Genomic DNA, 21,879 nt, shown 5'->3' with positions numbered 1-21,879 from the left:
GTTGGGACAAAGTACAAATTGTAAATCAAAACGGAATGCAATGATGTGGAAGTTTCAAAATTCCATATTTTATTCAGAATAGAACATAGATGACATATCAAATGTTTAAACTGAGAAAACGTATCATTTAAAGAGAAAAATTAGGTGATTTTAAATTTCATGACGACAACACATCTCAAAAAAGTTGGGACAAGGCCATGTTTACGTATGGGGCCCATAACATTACCATGATATGTATGGGCCCTGTGTGAAACGGCTGCCTCTCCAGTAGCTCTGTAGTTTTTAGCTCTTTAAACCTCTTTTTTTCTACCTTTTTTTTACTTTTCTGCTCTTCTTACGAAGACAGTGTGTTTTACTGTAGAACATGGATATATTTATCTGGCCAAGTATACACATGTATTCTTTGTACATGTTACCTCTGGGATCAATTATAAAAAAAACACAATCTGTCTTTTCACTTTTATGCTGATGATTTACAGATATATTTGCCCATGAGACCCAATGAAAATACGGCGCTTACTAAGTTACTGGATTGTATTACTGATGTAAAGCAGTGGCTGGCACGGAACTTTTTACATTTGAACGACAGCAAAACGGAATGCATTTTATTTGGCACGTCACCCACGTCAAATGTTTTTACAACAAATTTTGGTACTCTGGCCCCCTTTTTTAAACCATTCGTACAAAATCTTGGAATAACGTTTGACAGTGGGCTTAAATTTGACAAACAGATTAGTTCTGTTGTTAGAACGAGCTTTTTTCAACTCTGTCTCTTGGCCAAAGTGAAGCCGTTTCTCAGGGCCTCTGCATGCTCTTGCGACAAGGCTTTCGCAGATAGCTTTTCGCAGACAGTTGTAATTCATCGTTGAGCGGGGAGTAATAGGCGTGCGCGATGTTATTCACCGCCACAACGCAAGGGGGCGCGAAGTCGCGAAATCGCTAGGAGTAGTTGGTGGGTGTGGTTAGTGGAGTGTTTATCCTCCGGTTACTTATAATGACTAGAACTGGAGTCGTATAGATGTACGTACTTCCTCACTTCCTCGATCAACCGCTCTTCGTGCTGCTCCATCTTCGCTCGTGTTTTTAAAAATGGCGGTCGTGAAACCAAACCAAACCGGGAAAGTAGGGAAGCGGAAGTGCGTGTACAGCGGATGTAGAGTGGACCAATCAGAGCCCTCTTGTCCGCGACGCTGTCTGCGAGGCTGTCTGCAGTGGTCACAATTTTTGGGAGGTGCGCGCAGAGTGTCTGCGAAGGGGGGGGGGCTTCGCAGACGCCATCTGCGAGGACTGGGTTGTCAGCATAAATTGGCCTTCAGTCGGCAGGATCTCGAGAAGGCAATTCATGCATTTATCAGTTCGAGACTGGACTACTGTAATGCCCTGTATGTTGGCCTCAGCCAGTCTTCAATTTTACGTCTTCAACTTGTACAGAACGCTGCGGCCTGATTTTTAACAAGCACGTCTAGACGTGAACACATTACTCTTGTGTTGTCGTCACTCCATTGGCTTCCAGTCTGTTTTAGAATTGATTTTAAACTTCTGTTTGTTTTTAATGCCATCAATGGCCTGGCTCCCTCTTACTTGTCTGAGATTTTAACTATTCGTGATCATGGTAGGGCCCTGCGTTCTTCGGGTCAACTTCTGTTAGAAGTTCCAAGGTCGAGATATAAACAGTGGGGTGATCGTTCTTTTGCTGTCGCTGCTCCCAGACTGTGGAACAATCTGCCCCCCGACTTTCGCACCACTATTGATCTCGGCCTTTTTAAATCAAAGTTGAAGACCTACTTTTTTAGATTGGCATTCAATCCTGACAAAGGGAGTCTTGTTTTTGAGGGGTGCTTTGTTTCATCTGTTTTATTTCATGTACTTCTGAAAGGCTTTTGGTAATCTGCAGCACTGTGGCACCTTCCGCAGTCAAAACCTGTGTTTTTGTGTTTTGGTGTTCTGTTTTATGGCTTCGATGTAAAGCACTTTGGGTACCTTTTGGTTATTGTAAAGGGCTATATAAATAAAATTTGACTGATTTGATTGATTGATATTTAACTTTAACACGCAACCAGGAGCCAGTTTTCTCACTTATTCAAGAGAGGAGCTGCTGGCTCTGAAAACAATGGGACGAGCTGGGATACGACACCCCATCCCGGCGGAGCTGAGGAGGAAATCCAGGGGCTGCAAGGCTGGAGCTAAGCTAAAGGCTAGGCTAGCGGACAACCGGCGGCGCTAGAAGCCATCCATTCCCTCCGTTATCATGGGGAATGTGAACTCGTTGCCGAATAAAGTCGACGAGCTATCCGCTCTGAACAACCAGAGGATTTACTGGGAGAGCAGCTTACTTATCTTTACAGAGACATGGCTAACACACCTCGTACCGGATGCTAACGTGGACCTGTGGGGATTCACTGTTGTGAGAGCCGACAGAGACACTAACACATGCAGGAAAAGCAAAGGTGGGGGACTCATCATTTATGTGAACAACCGCTGGTGTAACCCAGGACATATCTCCGTAAAGACAGTTTTATGTTGCCCGGACTTGGAGCTGCTAGCCGTTAGCCTGCGGCCATATTATCTGCCGAGGGAGTTCAGTCACGTGATCACCATCTGTGTTTACATCCCTCCGAGGGCAGATGCAGCCACTGCATGTGAAAGGATTCACTCTGTCACAGCAAGGCTGCAGACACAGCACCCTGAGGCATTTATCATAATTTCTGGGGACTTTAATCATGCTACTTTGGACGCTTTTTTACCAGGCTGTGGACTGTCCAACAAGGAACAACAGGACAATTGACTTGCTGTATACTAATGTGAGGGATGCGTACAGAGTCATACCCCTCCCCCCACTAGGGAAGTCTGACCACAACCTGGTTCTTCTACAGCCGAAGTACACCCCCCTGGGTCAAAGGCAGCCTGCAACAACTAGCTCCATCAGGAGGTGGGCGCCTGAAATGGAAGATGCCCTCAGGGACTGTTATGACATCACGGACTGGAATGTGGTGCTTAGCCCACACTGTGAGGACATAGAGGGGCTGACACACTGTCTGACGGATTACCTTAACTTCTGTGCAGACGTGGTCTCCCCCACTAAGACTGTACGGTGTTACCCTAATAACAAGCCATGGGTAACACAGGAAGTCAAAGCTGTCCTCAACAGGAAGAAGGCCACCTTCAGGAGCAGGGATAGGGAGGCAATGAAAGCAGCACAGCAGGAGGTAAAACGCTGCGTGAGGGAAGCTAAAGACAGCTACAGGAGAAAGGTGGAGCAGAAGCTGAAGGAGAACAGCATGAGGGAGGTCTGGGAAGGTGTGAAAACCATCACAGGCCACAATACAAAGACCAGAGTCGTTGAGGGGACAGTGGAGAGGGCAAATGAGTTGAATGACTTCTTCAATCGGTTCAACCAGCCCACGTCCCCCCCCCCCCTCACTGCAGCCATCTCTCCTTCTTCCCTCAACACACCTCCCCCCAGTCATCACAGCAGCCCCCTCCTCCCCCTTGCATTACTCCAGACCAGGTCAGAGGTCAACTGACAAAGCTTCACCCTAGGAAAGCAGCAGGCCCGGACAAGGTGTGTCCCCGACTACTGAAGACCTGTACTGCTGAACTGGGTGAACCACTCCAACACATCTTCAACCTCAGCCTGCAGCTGTGGAGAGTGCCAACCCTCTGGAAGACATCATGTATTGTTCCAGTCCCCAAAAAGAATCGGCCCAGCAAGCTGAACGACTTCCGACCGGTGGCACTCACTTCACATCTGATGAAGACATTGGAGCGGCTCTTCCTCAGCCTCCTTAGACCCCAGGTACAACATGCCCAGGACTGTCTGCAGTTTGCGTACCGGGCAGGTGTTGGTATGGAAGACGCCATCCTCTACCTGCTACACCGAGCCCACTCACATCTGGATAAGGGAAATGGCACAGTGAGGATCCGCTTCTTGGACTTCTCGAGTGCCTTCAACACCATCCAGCCCCTACTGCTTCAGAACAAACTGAACAGGATGCGAGTGGACCCCTGCCTGGTCACCTGGATCTCCAGCTACCTCACTGACAGGCCACAGTACATCAGGCTGAAGGACATCACGTCTGACACTATGATTAGCAGCACCGGAGCACCCCAGGGCACGGTGCTGGCCCCTCTTCTCTTCACCCTGTACACTGCGGACTTCTGCTACAACTCGGAGCTGTGTCACATTCAGAAGTTTGCCGATGACACAGCCATCATTGGGTGCATCAGTGACGACAGAGAGGAGGAGTATAGGAGCCTGGTGAGGGACTTTGCTGTGTGGTGCAACAGGAACCATCTGCAGCTCAACACCTCGAAGACCAAGGAGCTGGTCATTGACTTTGGGAGGTTCAGACCAAGCTCAGGACCAGTTCTGATCGAGGGAGTCGAGACTTTTTTGTTGTATCTTCCGTTTTATGATGCGGCAAATGTTTTCTATGGGTGAAAGATCTGGACTGCAGGCTGGCCAGTTCAATACCCGGACCTTTCTTCTACGCAGCCATGATGCTGTAATTGATGCAGTATGTGGTTTGGCATTGTCATGTTGGAAAATGCAAGGTCTTCCCTGAAAGAGATGTCGTCTGGATGGGAGCATATGTTGCTCTAGAACCTGGATATACCTTTCAGCATTGATGGTGTCTTTCCAGATGTGTAAGCTACCCATGCCACACGCACTAATGCAACCCCATACCATCAGAGATGCAGGCTTCTGAACTGAGCGCTGATAACAACTTGGGTCGTCCTTCTCCTCTTTAGTCCGAATGACACGGCATCCCTGATTTCCATAAAGAACTTCAAATTTTGATTCATCTGACCACAGAACAGTTTTCCACTTTGCCACAGTCCATTTTAAATGAGCCTTGGCCCACAGAAGATGTCTGCGCTTCTGGATCATGTTTAGATACGGCTTCTTCTTTGAACTAGAGAGTTTTAGCTGGCAATGGCGGATGGCACGGTGAATTGTGTTCACAGATAATGTTCTCTGGAAATATTCCTGAGCCCATTTTGTGATTTCCAATACAGAAGCATGCCTGGATGTGATGCAGTGCCGTCTAAGGGCCCGAAGATCACGGACACCCAGTATGGTTTTCCGGCCTTGACCCTTACGCACAGATTCTTCCAGATTCTCTGAATCTTTTGATGATATTATGCACTGTAGATGATGATATGTTCAAACTCTTTGCAATTTTATACTGTCGAACTCCTTTCTGATATTGCTCCACTATTTGTCGGCGCAGAATTAGGAGGATTGGTGATCCTCTTCCCATCTTTACTTCTGAGAGCCGCTGCCACTCCAAGATGCTCTTTTTATACCCAGTCATGTTAATGACCTATTGCCAATTGACCTAATGAGTTGCAATTTGGTCCTCCAGCTGCTCCTTTTTTGTACCTTTAACTTTTCCAGCCTCTTATTGCCCCTGTCCCAACTTTTTTGAGATGTGTTGCTGTCATGAAATTTCAAATGAGCCGATATTTGGCATGAAATTTCAAAATGTCTCACTTTCGACATTTGATATGTTGTCTATGTTCTATTGTGAATACAATATCAGTTTTTGAGATTTGTAAATTATTGCATTCCGCTTTATTTACAATTTGTACTTTGTCCCAACTTTTTTGGAATCAGGGTTGTATTAATTACAGCCTTTTATATTTCATAGGGTTCGTGTGCATTTCCCTGGGCCTGAGTCATGTTGATTCCCTTTCATTACAAAGGACTGACTCCAAATAACAAGCAAGAGCTAGGAGTACAAAAAACACAGGCGTGAGCTGACATGCGTTAAAATATGTGCACTGTCACCCTCCACAGCTGATAGCATTAAAAAATAAATAAATTAAAAAATAATAATAACAATAATAAAAATGAAAAACCCCACACACAAACACCTCAGCAGCTGAGTAGCAAATCTGGAAAAGTTTAAATAAATAAATAAATAAATAAACCCTCAATATTCTGAACATATTAGAGTCAAATGAAAGACTCACCGGTTCTTCCAGTTTGAAGAGCAAGGAGAAAAAGAGAATGAAGAGTACAGCAGAAGACTTGGTCATTGTGTATCTGCAGAAAATACAGACTGATGAGATGTTTTTAAAACATGCAAAATTTCAAGTCATATGTACTAACCTGTATTTGTCACACTGAAGTTACAGACCCAGTCAAAGTTTGGGCACACCTACTCATTCACAGGTTTTACTGCATTTTGACCCTTCTACATTGTAGAACAATACTGAAGACATCAAAACTATGAAATAACGTATGGAACATATATGGAATTATTGTGGTGTAAACGCACACAAAAAAAGTGTGAAAAACAAAAATATGCTTCATATTTGTGGCAGCGGGGGCGTGGTCAAGCGCCGGTCTGTGACAGGAGGGTGGAGCCGGGGAAGGTGAGTGGCAGAATCACGACACCTGAGGATAATTAACCTGTGTGTGTGTGTGTTTTCCCAGTAACCGCTCCCTATTTAAGGAGGCAGAGAGAGAGGAGAGGGAGCGCAACCCGGGACCAGACAAGTGTGTGCGTGTGAATGAATGAATGAGATTACTGAAAAGTTGTAAAAATAAATCGCCTTGTCTGCCTCCAAACGTTGTCCTGCCGTCCTCTGTGCTCCACCCACACTCGATACGCGCTACAATATTATTTCATATATTCATTATTGCTTCATATTATGCTTCTTTTTTTTTCTTTTTCTCCCCCTATTTGAATTTCTACTTCATTTTATTATTTTATTTCTACTATTGTTTAATTCTTATTATATTTCTTCCCATTTATTTTATGCAATTTTATTCTCTATTGTTTACTGTTTTGCTTTTACTTCTGTAAAGCACATTGAACTGCCACTGTGTATGAAATGTGCTATATAAATAAACTTGCCTTGCCTTGCCTATTATAGATTCTTCAAAGTAGCCGCTGTTTACCTCGATGACGCTTTGCACACTATTGGCATTATCTTAACCAGTTTCACGAGGTAGTCACCTGGAATGCTTTTCAATTAACAGGTCTGCCTTGTCAAAAGGTAATTAGTACAATTTTTTGCCTTCTTAATGCGTTTGAGCTCAAACAGTAAATAACAAATAATAAAAACACAGTAAATAGCCCTATTCCACAACTGTAGCAATCCATATTATGTCAAGAACCGCTCAACTAAGTAAACAGAAATGACATCCATGAGGTGTCTTAATTCATAAAAAAAAAAAAGCAAACATTTAAATAGAAAGTGTGTCCAAACTTTTGACTGGTACTGTATGTAACTCTGTATACTTACAAAATGAGTGCAAAGAAACATCCAAGTAACACTTGCACATAGTATTTAGCAATTAAAACACTGGTTCCTTTACCACCTTCTTCCTGTTTGTCTGAATGCAGAAAATGCACCCAGATTAACTGGTGCAATGAAAGCCCTACGCATTCTCAGTGACAATTTAATAATGCGCCAGTATGCCTGTCGGCGAGCCGTCACTTTCTACCTGTCCTGTCCTTACCTGTCCTCTGCGTGTACGTGCATGTATGCCTGTTTATCCAGGGATTTTTAACCGTATCGGCGCCGCAATACGATCGCGAGGCACCGTTATCTATTCGAGCCGCTGTGGATTATGCTCATAAAACCGGTGGCGACCGAGGCTACCATCAGCGTCTCCCCAGAGACCTGGCCTGTGTTCGGGTCTTGCCCTGCTGCTCTGCGCAGAAGTGCCGGAGAAAGCGGGGAAGGCGAGCTGGTGCAAAAGTGAGGATGCGTCGACTTTGTCGCGATCAAAAATCACACTCACCTGGTGTTTCTTTGCCCGGGTCCACCGGCGGATCTTCCTGTTTATCCAGAACGGCGGAGGGTGTTTACACCCAGGAGAAGAGGCATCGGACATCACAACCTGAGCCATCTACTACACCGATCCTGGATACCTGAACATTTCGTCGCAACGAGAAAAATGGCCTTGGCAAAATGTAAGGTCAGTCACAAATAAGGCCTTTATTTGAAACGACTTTTTTACTTTGAAAGATCTGGACTTTTTATTCCTGGTGGAGACGTGGCTTCGAGTGAATGACTTGAGCGTGTTCTCGGATCTGTGTCCTACAAACTGCAGCTTCTTAAACTCGCCACGAACGTCTGGAAGAGGTGGAGGGATTGCTGTAGTTTTCAAAAATGGATTTAACTGTTCTGTCATTCAAACTGATCTATACAACAGTTTCGAATCCCTTGCTTTCCGTGTTGAGTCTACAGATCCGTTGCTCTGTATTCTTATCTACAGGCCACCCAAAATGAATGAAGACTTTATAAAGGAGTTTGCTGACCCGCTGTCATCAGTAACTGTTCAGTTTGATCGCATTCTGATCCTGGGAGACTTTAATACACACATTTGCTGTCCTGATAAGCCTATGGTCAATGAATTTAATAATGTCCTGGAATCCTTTGATTTTATTCAGCATATTAAGGGTCCCACACATGATAAAGGTCACACGCTGGATCTGGTTATGTCGCATGGTTTTAATGTTGAGTATGTTGATATATTAGAGACCGCTTTCTCTGACCATAAATCAATAATGTTTGATGCACTACTTCCCTTCCAACCTGTAGCTATTAAAACCACAAAACATCTCTCTAGGAAGTTCTGCCCATTCACAGCTACTCAGTTTAGCTTTGCTTACTCTAAGGTGGTGTTTACATTAGACCGTATCCGTATCGTTGTTGCTGTTGCGAATGCACTGTCCGTGCACATTAAAACGCCGGGAAACGACTCCACAGGCGGAACAGTTTGAATCCGCCAGGGCCCACGTATTCAACCCAGTACGTATCTGATCCGGTGCTGTGTAAACACTGAGGAACGAGGATACGCAGTGCTGAGCTCTAGCTGACGTCGTCATTGGACAACGTTACTGTGACATCCACCTTCCTGATTCGCTGGCGTTGGTCATGCCACGTTGGTCATGTGACGCGACTGCTGAAAAACCTTCTCCTCTTTAGACCCAATGACACGGCGTCCCTGATTTCCATAAAGAACTTCAAATTTTGATTCTTATGCGCTCTCACTCTCTCGCTCGCTTGCTCTCTCTTTCTCTCTCTCACTCGCACACTTTATGTGCTTGCAAGTGGTGAGTGACTTGCGCATGCCCTATATGCACTGGGATCATGTGACGTGCCATCTAATTAGTCATGTGATTAGCGTATCCGTGTATTGGCGTTGCTGTGTGCACGGGGAATGGTTTTGTTGCGGGCACAGAAATTTTGTGTGTGTACGCGAATCGTTTTAAAAACGTTAATCTGATGATCTGCTGATTCGAAATAATGTAAACAGGGCCTAACCCTCCATCTCTCTCCATTCAGAGTGTTGAGGAATTGGTTGCCTCTTTTAATGCTTGTTGTACCTCCACACTAGACCTGACTGCCCCCCCTTAGATCACGGAATCCTAAATTCAAATCACAGCCTTGGATGAATGATTCTATCAGAGGGGCTAGACAGGAATGTAGGAAGGCTGAACGCAGATGGAAGAGAGACAGACTTCATAGATCACTGGAATTATTTAAGACACGCCTATTCAGTTTTCAAGAACTGGCTAGATCTGCAAAGACTGACTATTTTTCTGGGTTAATTAAAAAAAATAAATAAATCAGCATAAACCTGCTTTTTTATTTAAAACTATAGACTCAGTTTTGAATCCTAGCCCCTGTAATGGTCCTGTAGCATCATATAAGACAGGGCTTTTCAAAGTGTGGGGCGCGCCTCCCCTAGGGGGCGCCAGAGTTCTTCAGGGGGGTCGCAACGTGAGAAAAAATAAACCAGAATAAAGTTACTATTGCGGACATTTAGCGAACTTCAGCTAGCCTTTGCCAGAGACAAAATGGACTGATTTTTAGTACCTAAAGCTACAGTGAGTGAGGAGACAGAGTCTGGGCCAAGCAAAAAAACAGACCCTCCAGGATTTCGCGATGTTGCGATTTGCAAATTCAACCAATCCCCGCGAGTTCAGGGCGGTGTTGCAATTATATCCAATCACCGCAACTTTCCCGCAAATTTGACCAATCATTGGCGTCGTCTTGAGGTGACGTCGACAAACTAACTTCCGCCTTACTTCTGTGTATACGTTCAAGAGAAGCAGCATGCGCGCAGTGTTGCCAGATTGGGCGGTTTCAAGTGCATTTTGGCGGGTTTTGAACATATTTTGGACTGGAAAACGTCAGCAGTATTTGCCAACACTGAGTGCGAGTCAGTGTTTATACAGGCTTAAATTCTGTTACTGAAAGTGTGTTGTGTTTACAGTGAAGGACTGTGTGCACTTTACATAATTTTTTTTACTTAATACAAGAAATTAATGGATCCCAACATTTTTGCCAAAATGGTATTTTATTTTCCATTGTTTAGGCAGCTTCAGCATCATACTGTGAGATTCTGTTCAAATTGTTTTTTTTTCTTCTATGAAGCCTGAGCCATTTATTTTATTAGTTTATAATTATTGTTTAATTTAGTCTTCAGGAGAGACTGCCTGCACACAGTATTAGTATGAATAGTTTTTTTTTTCTTACATGAAAGCTGAGGCATTTATATTATATTTTAAGGTAACTTCATGTTGTGCTGTGAGGTTCTCTGCACTTTAACTTTTGAACCAACAGGTGCATTTGGATAAGTAAAGCCTATTTTTCTGCATTTTTGTAGTCCTGGTAATCTTTTATATTGGTAAAGTTGTTTATAGGACCATTTCTCAGTGTCTTTGTTTTTTAATCAACAGTTTTTCAGTAATAACTTTAATATTTAACATATCACTCAATTTTAATCACAAAAAGAGAAAATCGCAACAATTTCTCACAACTTTCACTTCCTCCCGCAATGTAATCGCAACAAAAACCTAAAAAACACCGCAACTTTCATCGCAATTTTTTGGAAAACCCCTCGCAACAATCACAAAAAAGGCCCACGGAATCCTGGGGGGACTGAAAAAAGAAGGAAGTATGACCACGATTATTTAAAGTTTGGATTTTCATGGACTGGATCTGAAGATGCTCCACTGCCACAGTGTGTTATCTGCCAAGAGGTGCTAGCTAACGATGCTATGAGATGTTTAAAATGTGTAAAAAAAAAAAAAAAGATGTTTTAAAAAGCACAGATGTTTAAAATGTGTAAAAGAAAAAAATAATGTGTACAACAACCATTTTTTAAAAATACGAATGGAACATTAAAGTGCTGATGACACGTTTTTGACATCTTTGGCGATGTTAGTAATTCCCGATGATCCATATATTAATTCACGAAGGCGCCTATTTTACAAGTTATGATAAAAAATGTGGCTATTTGGGCAAATTTGATGGGGCTGCAGCACCCAGGAGACGAAAGAGGAGGAGGAGCTATATGACGTCAGCGAAAGAACCTTCCTCCTAACTTACCAGTTTGTTGTTGATGCGGCAGGTGTTCAGTTTATCATTATTAGTATTTTTATTATACATTCTTATTTATATATATATATATATATATATATATATATATATATATATATATATATATATATACACACACACACACACACACACACACACAATATGTATATATATATATATATATATATATATATATATATATATATATATATACACACACACACACATATATACACACACATATATATATATACACACACACACATATATACACACACATATATACACACACACATATATACACACACACACACACACACACACACACACACACACACACACACACACACACAGTTATTATGCCTTCGCGTTGTGTTGCCGGCTTTTGCTCCAAAACCCACAAGGATGGGGTAAGTTTATTCAAGTTTCCCAGAGATCCCGAGCTGCATGCGAAGTGGGTGAGGCAAGTCAGGCGCACTTGTGACAAGTGGGAGCCCTCACCAACATCCGTCCTGTGCTCTGAACACTTCGATTTGGATTGTTTTGACACCCTTCCCAGCTTAAAAGAATCTCTTGGGTGTGCAGTTCAGCACAAACGTGTGTTGCTGCCATCAGCAGTGCCTACAGTATTCCGGAGGGGGTCTACTAGTAGCTATGCCGGATCCAGCAGTCGCCTGGGACAAGGCGACTCCTCCAAACACAGTCCTCCTGTCAGAACATGTGTTGAGAAACAACATAAGATAAAGGTACGTAGAGCTATAGAGTGCTCCGACATGATGCTAAAAATAGTAACCATGCGGTCTGCGCGGCCATCTTGGAAGTGACTCGCTCCAGAGCGCTCATAGAGTACACATCATAGAGTACACATTCATGATAATCATAAATGTAATCATAAAGTGGGCGTGATATCAGTCATGTATTTGCTTGTGAAAGCTTGCAGCTTTCATGTAACTGCCACCTAGCAATGAGAGGCAAAGGGTAAAGAGGGTAGGCTATCATAGATTCTATTCGGAAGAGATCAACACATGATTGCTTAAAAATTAGGTATTTTAACAATTTGCATCTGTTTTGTGATTATCGTGACACTTGTGTGTTATATAGAACTGTATGTCTTATCAGCACATCGAGGATCTTCCACCGGAGGCTTTAGCAAGTACTCGTAGCAACACTACACTTTACCCTTTGCCATGCGTTGTTAGGGAACGGTAGCAAGTACCCCGATGACCGACTTCAAGAATATGTAGAAAAAATTTAGAAATTATACTTTCCAAAAGTCATTTGAGCTTAGTGTATTGCATTTCCATTTATATTGTAGGTTCTTGCTGATGTTTTTGCGGAGTATGACGCAGCTGCTGAATCAGAAGCTGCAGAGTTTGTATGTACTAGTTGTGAACATTCACATTATCATCAATCTCATTTATTTAAAATCAGATAAAATCATGCCATCATGATCACTGCTTAAAGTACCAGTATTTGGTTGTTGAAGAGCTAGCACTAGAGAGTTCACCGGCGTTTTCATGCGCCATTTCCATTGAGTAGAACAGCCAGTGAACCGCAGCGTGTTCTTCCGCTGACGTCACAACATGGCCGCGAGCCACGGACCCAGTTTTCTTGCGCTGTGCAATTAAAAGTTGGATATTCGCGTAACAACAGCTTCTTTTCACGTAATTATAACAGAAATCTAACATGTTTGCCATGTTGTATAGTTTATTTAAGAAATTGCATAGAGTCATGTTCGTGTCATCAGCACTTTAAGTATAGCAACAACAAAAATTGTAAGGGGGGGCGCTGCTGTTTATTTGCTCTCTGAGGGGGGGCTGACTCTCCCACACTTTGAAAACCCCCTGATATAAGATCTGTGATTATTTCTTACATTTTTTATAAGTAAGGTTGAAAATATTAGAGCCAACATCACTATAACTGGGACCAGGCCCTCTCTCCAAGTCTGTTGACGCAGTTTTTGAACATTTTGACTTAATTTCTTTGTCAGACTTATCTCGTACCATCTCTCAGATGAAATGCTCTACTCCTGCATTGGATGTACTTCCATCTTGGTTTTTTAAAGAGGTCTTTGACACAATCAGCAATGATGTCCTAGCCATAATAAACTCCAGTCTAACCACTGGTACAGTTCCTGACTACTTTAAACAGGCTATAGTACAACCTCTCTTAAAGAAACAAAATCTGGATGCAAAGATATTGAGTAACTACCGTCCCATTTCTAAATTACCATTTCTAGGAAAGATGTTAGAAAAAGTTGTCTCCATCCAACTCTCATCTTTTTTACATAATAACAAGATCTATGAGACTTTCCAATCAGGTTTTAGGGCTTTCCATAGCACCGAGACTGCTCTTCTGAAGGTGACGAATGATTTGTTACTAAATGCTGACTCTGGGAACTGTTCCATTTTAGTTCTGTTGGACCTGAGTGCAGCTTTTGATACTGTAGATCACAACTTACTCATCGAACGTCTGGAGCATTGGGTTGGAATTAGGGGCATGCTTTAAATTGGTTTGTGTCATACATTAAGCACAGGACTTTCAGAATCAATATTGGGGCCTACTCCTCAGCGCCTGCCATCATGTCATCAGGAGTGCCTCAAGGGTTAATCTTGGGACCGCTACTGTTTTCCCTGCATATGCTTCCCCTTGGTCAGATTATTCAGAAATATCTCATTTCATTGCTATGCTGATGATCTGCAATTATACATACCTCTATCTCTCAGTAGTCAGTGCTCTATAACTGGGCTCAATGACTGCATCCTAGAGATAAAGAATTGGATGGCATACAGCTTTTTACAATTAAATGAGGGCAAAACTGAGGTTATTCTTTTTGGCCCCCCTAAGCAAACTGAACGCCTGAGGGGAAACCTAGGTCCTTTAACTCCTTTTATTAAAACACAGGTTAAAAGTCTTGGGGTTTCGTTTGACGCCGAACTAAAGTTTGACAAGCAGATAAATGCTGTAGTAAAGGGTAGCTTTTTCCAACTCAGAACAGTTGCCAAATTAAAATCATTTTTAATTGAATCAGATTTTGAGAAAGTTATACATGCTTTTATTACTACAAGACTTGATTATTGTAATGCACTGTAGACTGGAGTCAGTGAATCTTCCCTTTCCCGTCTACAGCTGGCAGACTGCTCACTGGCACAAGAAAAAGGGAACATATTACTCCCATCTTGGAGGCTCTGCACTGGCTCCCTGTTAAATACAGAGTATTGTACAAAGTGGCACTGACTGTTTTTAAAGCCTTAAATGGTCTAGCACCACTGTACGTTGTGGACATGCCATGTCCATACACTCAAACACGATCCTTAAGATCTGCTTCACAGGCACTTCTTAATATGTGCACGACTGATCAACAGTTACCGGAAACGTTTAGTTGCAATTATTGCTGCACAAGGGGGTCACACCAGACACTGAAAGCAAAGGTTCACATACTTTTGCCACTCACAGATATGTAATATTGGCTCATTTTCCTCAATAAATAAATGGCCGAGTATAATATTTTAGTCTCATTTGTTTAACTGGGTTCTCTTTATCTACTTTTAGGACTTGTGTGAAAATATGTTGTTGTTTTAGGTCATATTTATGCAGAAATATAGACAATTCCAAAGGGTTCACAAACTTTCAAGCACCACTGTACATGTGTAGTTATGGGATGTATTATGAGTTATGGGTGGCAGGGCAGGAGTGCTAAGAGTGTACAATGTATTCTGAATATCTGGATGAACGAACTCAAAATATGCTTGGTTCAGTGAATATAATTACAGCATTTCCCCCATCATTTACATTATTACATCATTAGTTTAGTTTATGATTTATGCTTTAGCATCAGCTCAAAGTTTCACTTTTGCAACGATATTTTTACCTTTGTCTCTTCCCACATGCCCACAGCCTCTCGTTATCGAGTCTGCTTAATTATACGCTGCATTGAGTCAGACTGGGAAATCCTTAAGAGCTGAATTTCTGATTATCACCCACCCAAAACACAAACATACTCACAGACTGATCGTGATGAAAAGGAAGCTCCAGTTGGATAATCCAATGTCCAAAGCAGTTGCCAGTGCTGAAACCAGAGCAAGCGTGATTTTAAACAAAGCCTGCTTTGTGGTGCAAACGTGAACACAGGAATCAGTTGGATAGGCAGATACCTAAAATGCATGTTGCTTTTGTGATTACATTGTACAAAAAATGAGTCCAATAGGAAATGAATGGTCACTTTCAAGGACATTTGATATTCAAGAACTATTAAACTACATTCTTTATACATTGCTGGTAAATCACTTATCAATTCATGCCACATAGACACTGTTAGCATGGACTTCACTCTGGTTTAAAACGTTAACATGATTAGGCCACTAATCTTATCACACCGATCTCAACTGTATTATAACCAAGTGACCAAAAAGAAGGATGATAACAAGCCCGGGTTTGTGTGCGTGGACCCTACCCTACCTGTTGGTGCCGCCTTGTAAAAGTAGTCCTTCCAACTGAGAGTGACTCGAGGCTTCCGTGTCCAGCACTGCATGGCACATCGTGTCATTGCAGACAAGCAAAATATGACAATGAGGTGGAACAGGGTCATGAACAAAGGATAGTGGAAGCCCTATGCCCAACAAGAACATAGATTTTAGAACATATTTCCAAGCAACTGCATACAATAAAGTCAAATGGTACAAAGTGTGCTGCAAGGATGTCAAGTCTTCATGATTACAGCAGCAGTGCTTAGAAAGATATGCCTTACCTTCATGAGCCATTTGTTGTAGAAAGTGATCCCAATGGAGAAGACATAAAAGAAAAGGACCAGGCCTACAGTGCGGAGAGCCCGACAGATGATGTACACTGGGCATGCCATCCTGATCTTCTGCTTGCATCCAGGCAGCAGTTAGGAGACTAACTAAAAAAGGGGAATTTAAAGACCAATCACAAAACAGCAATATACCGTACATTACGCTGAGCCCAACAACAACTTTCAGCTGCAGATGTTCTATGAATTGTATGCTCCATGAAAGCAATAAAAACAGAAATGCACAAAATAGATAGAGCACAGGTCTACTGCACTCATTAGTTTTACAATATATAAATGTGCCGACACATTAGAAAGTCTTCAGCACAATAGAAAGTCGATAGTGTTTAATGTCAGATTGTATTTGCATCAAATATTAGCTAAAGTCATGATTAATAAAGTGAACTTTCCAGTGGAACTGGGGACTGAAGGTCAGCTGGGGGACTAGTAAAGCATGTTTGTGTTTGCAGTTGCAACGCAAAAAAACAGCTATGTTCTAATGCATTTTAATATTGTTAAATGTAAAGGTAAAATATGTCTTGTTTAGGAACAACTTAAGATATTAAAAAGTGAAATATGTTGTATTTTAGGTCTTACAGAATAACCTACATTCAGAAAAATAAACCTCTAGATTTTTTTCCTATTACACACACTGCTGTGCAAAAGTCTTAGGCACATGCAAAGAAATGATGTAGAGCGAAGATGCCTTCAAAATAATGAAATGAAACATTTCTACATTTGAAAAAAAAAAAACTCTAAAGAGACAGTAATAAATGAAACAGTCATATAAGGCCTCTATTCTCTAAATTAAGAAAAAGCAGCAGGGCGGCACGGTGGTGTAGTGGTTAGCGCTGTCGCCTCACATCAAGAAGGTTCTGGGTTCAAGCCCCATGGCCGGCGAGGGCCTTTCTGTGCGGAGTTTGCATGTTCTCCCCGTGTCCGCGTGGGTTTCCTCCGGGTGCTCCGGTTTCCCCCACAGTCCAAAGACATGCAGGTTAGGTTAACTGGTGACTCTAAATTGACCGTAGGTGTGAATGTGAGTGTGAATGGTTGTCTGTGTCTATGTGTCAGCCCTGTGATGACCTGGCGACTTGTCCAGGGTGTACCCCGCCTTTCGCCCGTAGTCAGCTGGGATAGGCTCCAGCTTGCCTGCGACCCTGTAGAACAGGATAAAGTGGCTACAGATAACGAGATGAGAAGAAAAAGCAGCCTTTATTTTTGTCACATGTACATTTAAAGGGATAGTTCGGGATTTTTGACATGAATCTGTATGGCATCCCCATCAATAGTGTCGTGCAAACACACTGACTTACCCCTGACAGCATCCTGTGAGTCCAGTTCTTGTCCAGTTTTGGTCCAGACGAAAGTAGTCCGGCAAGTTTGTTGGGGTCACGAAAGTAAAACGTTTTTCGTCTCAAAACAGTATGTGTTCAAAAGAGTGATATATTTGCATCACAAAACCGTTGTCAAATAAAAAGTCAGACCTCGAAATCGCTTGGCACTATTTTCTCTCCCTTCTTATCACTGCGCGCTGCCGCCAGGTGACAGCGAAACGCAGACCCACTAAGCTGGTGGGAGACCAAGGCTGCATTCTATCCACGGCTTACACACGTGATGGCACGGAGGATGTGTATAGTGGCAGCATCTGTCCCCCCAGAGAGGATCTTTTCAAAAGCAGGACAGATTATAACAGAGGAGAAATAGAATCAGAATTAACTAGTTAATTGCAGCAATTAAAGGAATAGGTAGGAAAAGGAAGGCGCAAAGACACCGCGCAGCGCCTGAAAACGGGTTTTCAGGCGCTGCGCACCCGTTTTCAGGCGCTGCGCGGTGTCTTTGCGCCTGCAGTGGTGCTTTGCCTGTGCTGTGGCTGAAAATAGTTCCAGATATAAATTGGTCTAGTAAATCCCTTCGTGTTAATTTGCATTGATATGTGTACTCGATGTGACTGTACAAGTCATGAGAAATAATTATAAACAATCTTGAGTTATTTAATTCACTTTTGTAACGACAATGCTAGCTGGACACGCCTGATTACAGTGACTACGCTAAGCTAAGCTAACCGGGGCGTTTATAGATCAGGACAATGGCTGGGTCGGCTACAAAACGCTTTGGCTCACTCATCCAACTCTAGGGACTGCAGGGACTGACTCAATTTCATCTGGGGGTGGCGTACTCCTTTAAATCAAAAATAAAATCTCAGGAGCCGAAAGAGCCGGCTCCTTATAGTAAGAAGAGCCAAAAGAGCCGGCTCCCGAAAAAGAGCCGAAATTCCCATCACTAGTAAACAATGAATGAAACAGCCGTGGCTGTCACCTGGCGGCAGCGCGCAGTGATACCGAGGGAGAGAAAATAGTGCCAAGCGATTTCGAGGTCTGACTTTTTATTTGGCAACGGTTTTGTGATGCAAATATAATCACTCTTTTGAACACATACTGTTTTGAGACGAAAAACGTTTTACTTTCGTGACCCCAACAAACTTGCCGGACTACTTTCGTCTGGACCAAAACTGGACAAGAACTGGACTCACAGGATGCTGTCAGGGGTAAGGTCAGTGTATTTGCACGACACTATTGATGGGGATGCCATACAGATTCATGTCAAAAATCCCGAACTATCCTTTTAAGCACAGTGAAATACCTCCTCTGCATTTACACCATCTGAAGCAGTGAACATGCACACGCACACAGAGAGCGAGCGAGAGAGAGAGAGCACAGTGGGCAGAATAAATAAATGTGTTTGCAGGTAAATTATGTGGATCTGTGATGCCTGCATGTTTCAGCTTTTGGATGTAACGCGATCTGCTGGTATAATCTACATTTTTAATCGTTTCAGAGAGATTGTACTGGCTGCAGTTATCTCGATTTTCATTATTAACTGTCCTGTCACAGATGTTTCTTTGTTTGCCTGGCAAAATGGTAAATGCAGCGTGATAAACATCAAGTCAAGTTTATTAATATAGCGCTTTTAACAATAAACATTGTCGCAAAGCAGCTTTACAGAATTTGAACGACTTAAAATGACTGATGTCAGTGAACGGACCCTATATTGGGTGTGATGACCTTTTGCTTTAAAATAAATAAATAAATAAATAAATAAAATCAGTAGTCCCAGTTGAAATGTGTGAAGTTTGATAAGGAATTGAGCTCTAAGTTTTACTGAGCATCTTGCAGAACCAGACAGTTCTTCTGGGGATTTTGCCAGTCACACATACTTCTTATTTTTGCAGCAAAAGCCCAACAGTCTTCATTATGTTTTTGTCTGAAAAGTGTCTCTTACATAATATGCTGCTTTCTTTGGTAACGTAATTTTGAACTGGAAAACTAATATTTGGAAATCTAAAATGTTTTTATCCTGACTTGATAATGTAAAAGTCATCAAATAATCTATAGCAAAAGTTTATACTAAAAGGGGTACCAAAACTTTTGCATAGTACTGTATACAGTACATGAGAAACAGCCAGATAGAACTTTATAAAGCTAAATCACAATTAACTTCAATGACTTACTTTCTAATTACCTCAGAAATGTGATTAAAGTACCTACATATTGAAGTAAACACTTAAGTATTGAGTTTTAAGTATAAATTCCAGTAGGGCAAAGTGGGGTATTACACAGTCAGAAATAGGGGTACAGTAGGAGTCCATTTCTGTCCCTCAAGGTACAAGCTACACTAATGTAGCCCTTAGGGCTCATTATTGGACCCCCAAGGTAACTGTTACCCCTTTTCCACCAAATCAGTTCCAGAGATGGTTCGGGGCCAGTGCTGGTGCTGGTTCACAACTTGCTTAACTTGCGAACCAGCTGAGAACCAGTTTGCTTTTCCATAGCTCGGGGCGCTAAGGGGCTCCACGTCATTACATCACTGTATACGTCAGTTACGTCGCTGCGTTTGCATAAACCTTGGCATGAACATCGAAGCAACAACAACACGGAGAAGAAGAAGAAGAAGAAGAAGCAGCAACAACAACAACAATAACAATGGATGACTGCTGCTTTACTGCATCCATGATATCTTGTCGCTTATTTAAAAATGGCGACCTTTCACGGTCTTGCTATTGTTGTTGGTCTTAACAACTCCCCCCCCCCCCCGCTGACATAAGCGGTTCTTTCCTCTGGCCCAGCAAAGAGCTGGTACTAGCCTGGAACCGTTTTTTCTGGCCCCAGAGCCAGTTCTTTGTCAGTGGAAACAGAAAACCCGGTTCCAAACTAAGCACTGGCCCCAAACCAGCCCCAAACCAGCCCTGGCGCTGATTTGGTGGAAAAGGTGCATAAGTGTACCTTTTTAGGGCCAAAAAGGTACATATATGTTCCCAAACAGTATATAAAGGATACAAATAAGTACCGGAGAGGGTACTGCCCCCAGTGACAAGCCTTTGTACCCCTAAAGGTACAATAATGTACTTTATTTTCTGAGAGCGGAGGCTTTATGGGGTATTCAGCCCCACTATATTGAAAAAGCATGGAATTTATCACCAACATTATGGTGCCCTCAGTATATGTGCTGTGATACACCTTGGCAGTTAGACAAACTCCTTCCTGACATCACGACTCTGGAGACAGTTGTCCATTATCCACAGGTTTAATGACGTAAGAAAGGGTAAAACTAAAGCACACAAAAGGCATAATGAGTACAAATTAAACGCTCTCTTTTATGCTTACACATTCACACAATCGGTGCGTTTACATGCACATCCAAATTGAGCTACTGTCAGTAATCGAGCTAAGGGTCCCAGCAGGGGTGCCAGAGAAATCCAATCCTACATGCACACAAGGAAATCGAGCTATTGTGTGAGGTACATTGTGCACCCGAGCCACAGGTGGTGCTACACACCCCATCTTGTTGGTACACTTCCGGTTGTCGTCATGAAGAAGAGCTATTCAAGACAAAGTTATCAGTTCCGTGTTCATGCATTTTAATATATTCAACTCCTTAAGCTGAATGAGCATGAACTCTGTCTCCTCATTGCTCCAGAAGTGCACGTTTCTGCTCGCCATTTTCTCTTCTTTGTTCATTCGTTCTCCTTGTTCCTCCTGACCTCTTCTGCTGCTCGCTACTACTACTGTTGTCATGCCGACCGAGGCTGTTGTGTTTCCTGCTTGTGGTCTCGTCACTCGTCACTTCCGAAAGGGGCAGTGCTGAAGTAAGTAGCTCGACTACGTAGCTCGATAGGGTTTACATGCACCAAGTAGCTCGGCTACAATCGCATAATCTAGGTCGCGTAGCTCGATTACGAGAAATCCAGTTCGGTTCGATTTCAGCCGAGCTAAGGTGTTTCCATGGCATTTAGAACTTCGATTTCAGTCGAGCTACGGCAGAAATTCGACTTTCTCTATGTGCATGTAAACGCACTGAATGTAAATATACTGACTTTTAAATGAACTAAATTACTTTGTTTTTTTAACCGCTACCTTTTATGTATTTATGGCTCATTTGTCAATTATGTTCATGTAAACCACTGTATTTTAATGTATTTTAACATATCATCCACTATTTACTCATATTTATTGTATTTATTCTCTCATATGAACTTTAACAACGGTCCTAGCTGAGTAGACACAGTAACTGTAACGACTCAAGAGACTTTCTTCATAAAACTTCCCAAACTCAAAACTGTCACAAAAACATCATCTACGATCATCAATAACACCAGACGTTTCGCTTCTCATCCGAAATCTTAGCCAGACATCTTAGCCAGAGTGGATCGTTCATTTTTGTCAACCTGGAACGACCAT

The 21,879-nt window shown here is 42.5% G+C and overlaps 1 protein-coding gene across 4 annotated transcripts in view; it reads right to left on the bottom strand.

Annotated features, from left to right (window-relative positions):
- Positions 1–21,879, bottom strand: part of slc35c2 (solute carrier family 35 member C2) — a 74,905-nt gene that overhangs the window by 28,049 nt on the left and 24,977 nt on the right. Inside the window, exons 2-5 of one of the 4 annotated variants that reach the window (XM_060938195.1) lie at positions 16,103–16,255; positions 15,814–15,964; positions 15,361–15,424; positions 5,980–6,052 (exon numbers count right to left, since the gene is read on the bottom strand). In XM_060938195.1, coding sequence (XP_060794178.1) covers positions 5,980–6,052; positions 15,361–15,424; positions 15,814–15,964; positions 16,103–16,213 — 399 coding nt within the window. In that variant the 5' untranslated portion in view covers positions 16,214–16,255. The other 3 variants (XM_060938197.1, XM_060938196.1, XM_060938198.1) reach the window with 3 other exon arrangements.

The sequence above is a fragment of the Neoarius graeffei genome, chromosome 13 (genome assembly GCF_027579695.1).
Source record: "Neoarius graeffei isolate fNeoGra1 chromosome 13, fNeoGra1.pri, whole genome shotgun sequence".
In the NCBI taxonomy this organism is placed as follows: domain Eukaryota; kingdom Metazoa; phylum Chordata; class Actinopteri; order Siluriformes; family Ariidae; genus Neoarius; species Neoarius graeffei.
Note: the sequence above shows the minus strand (reverse complement) of the source record. Positions and strands in the feature narration are given on the sequence as shown.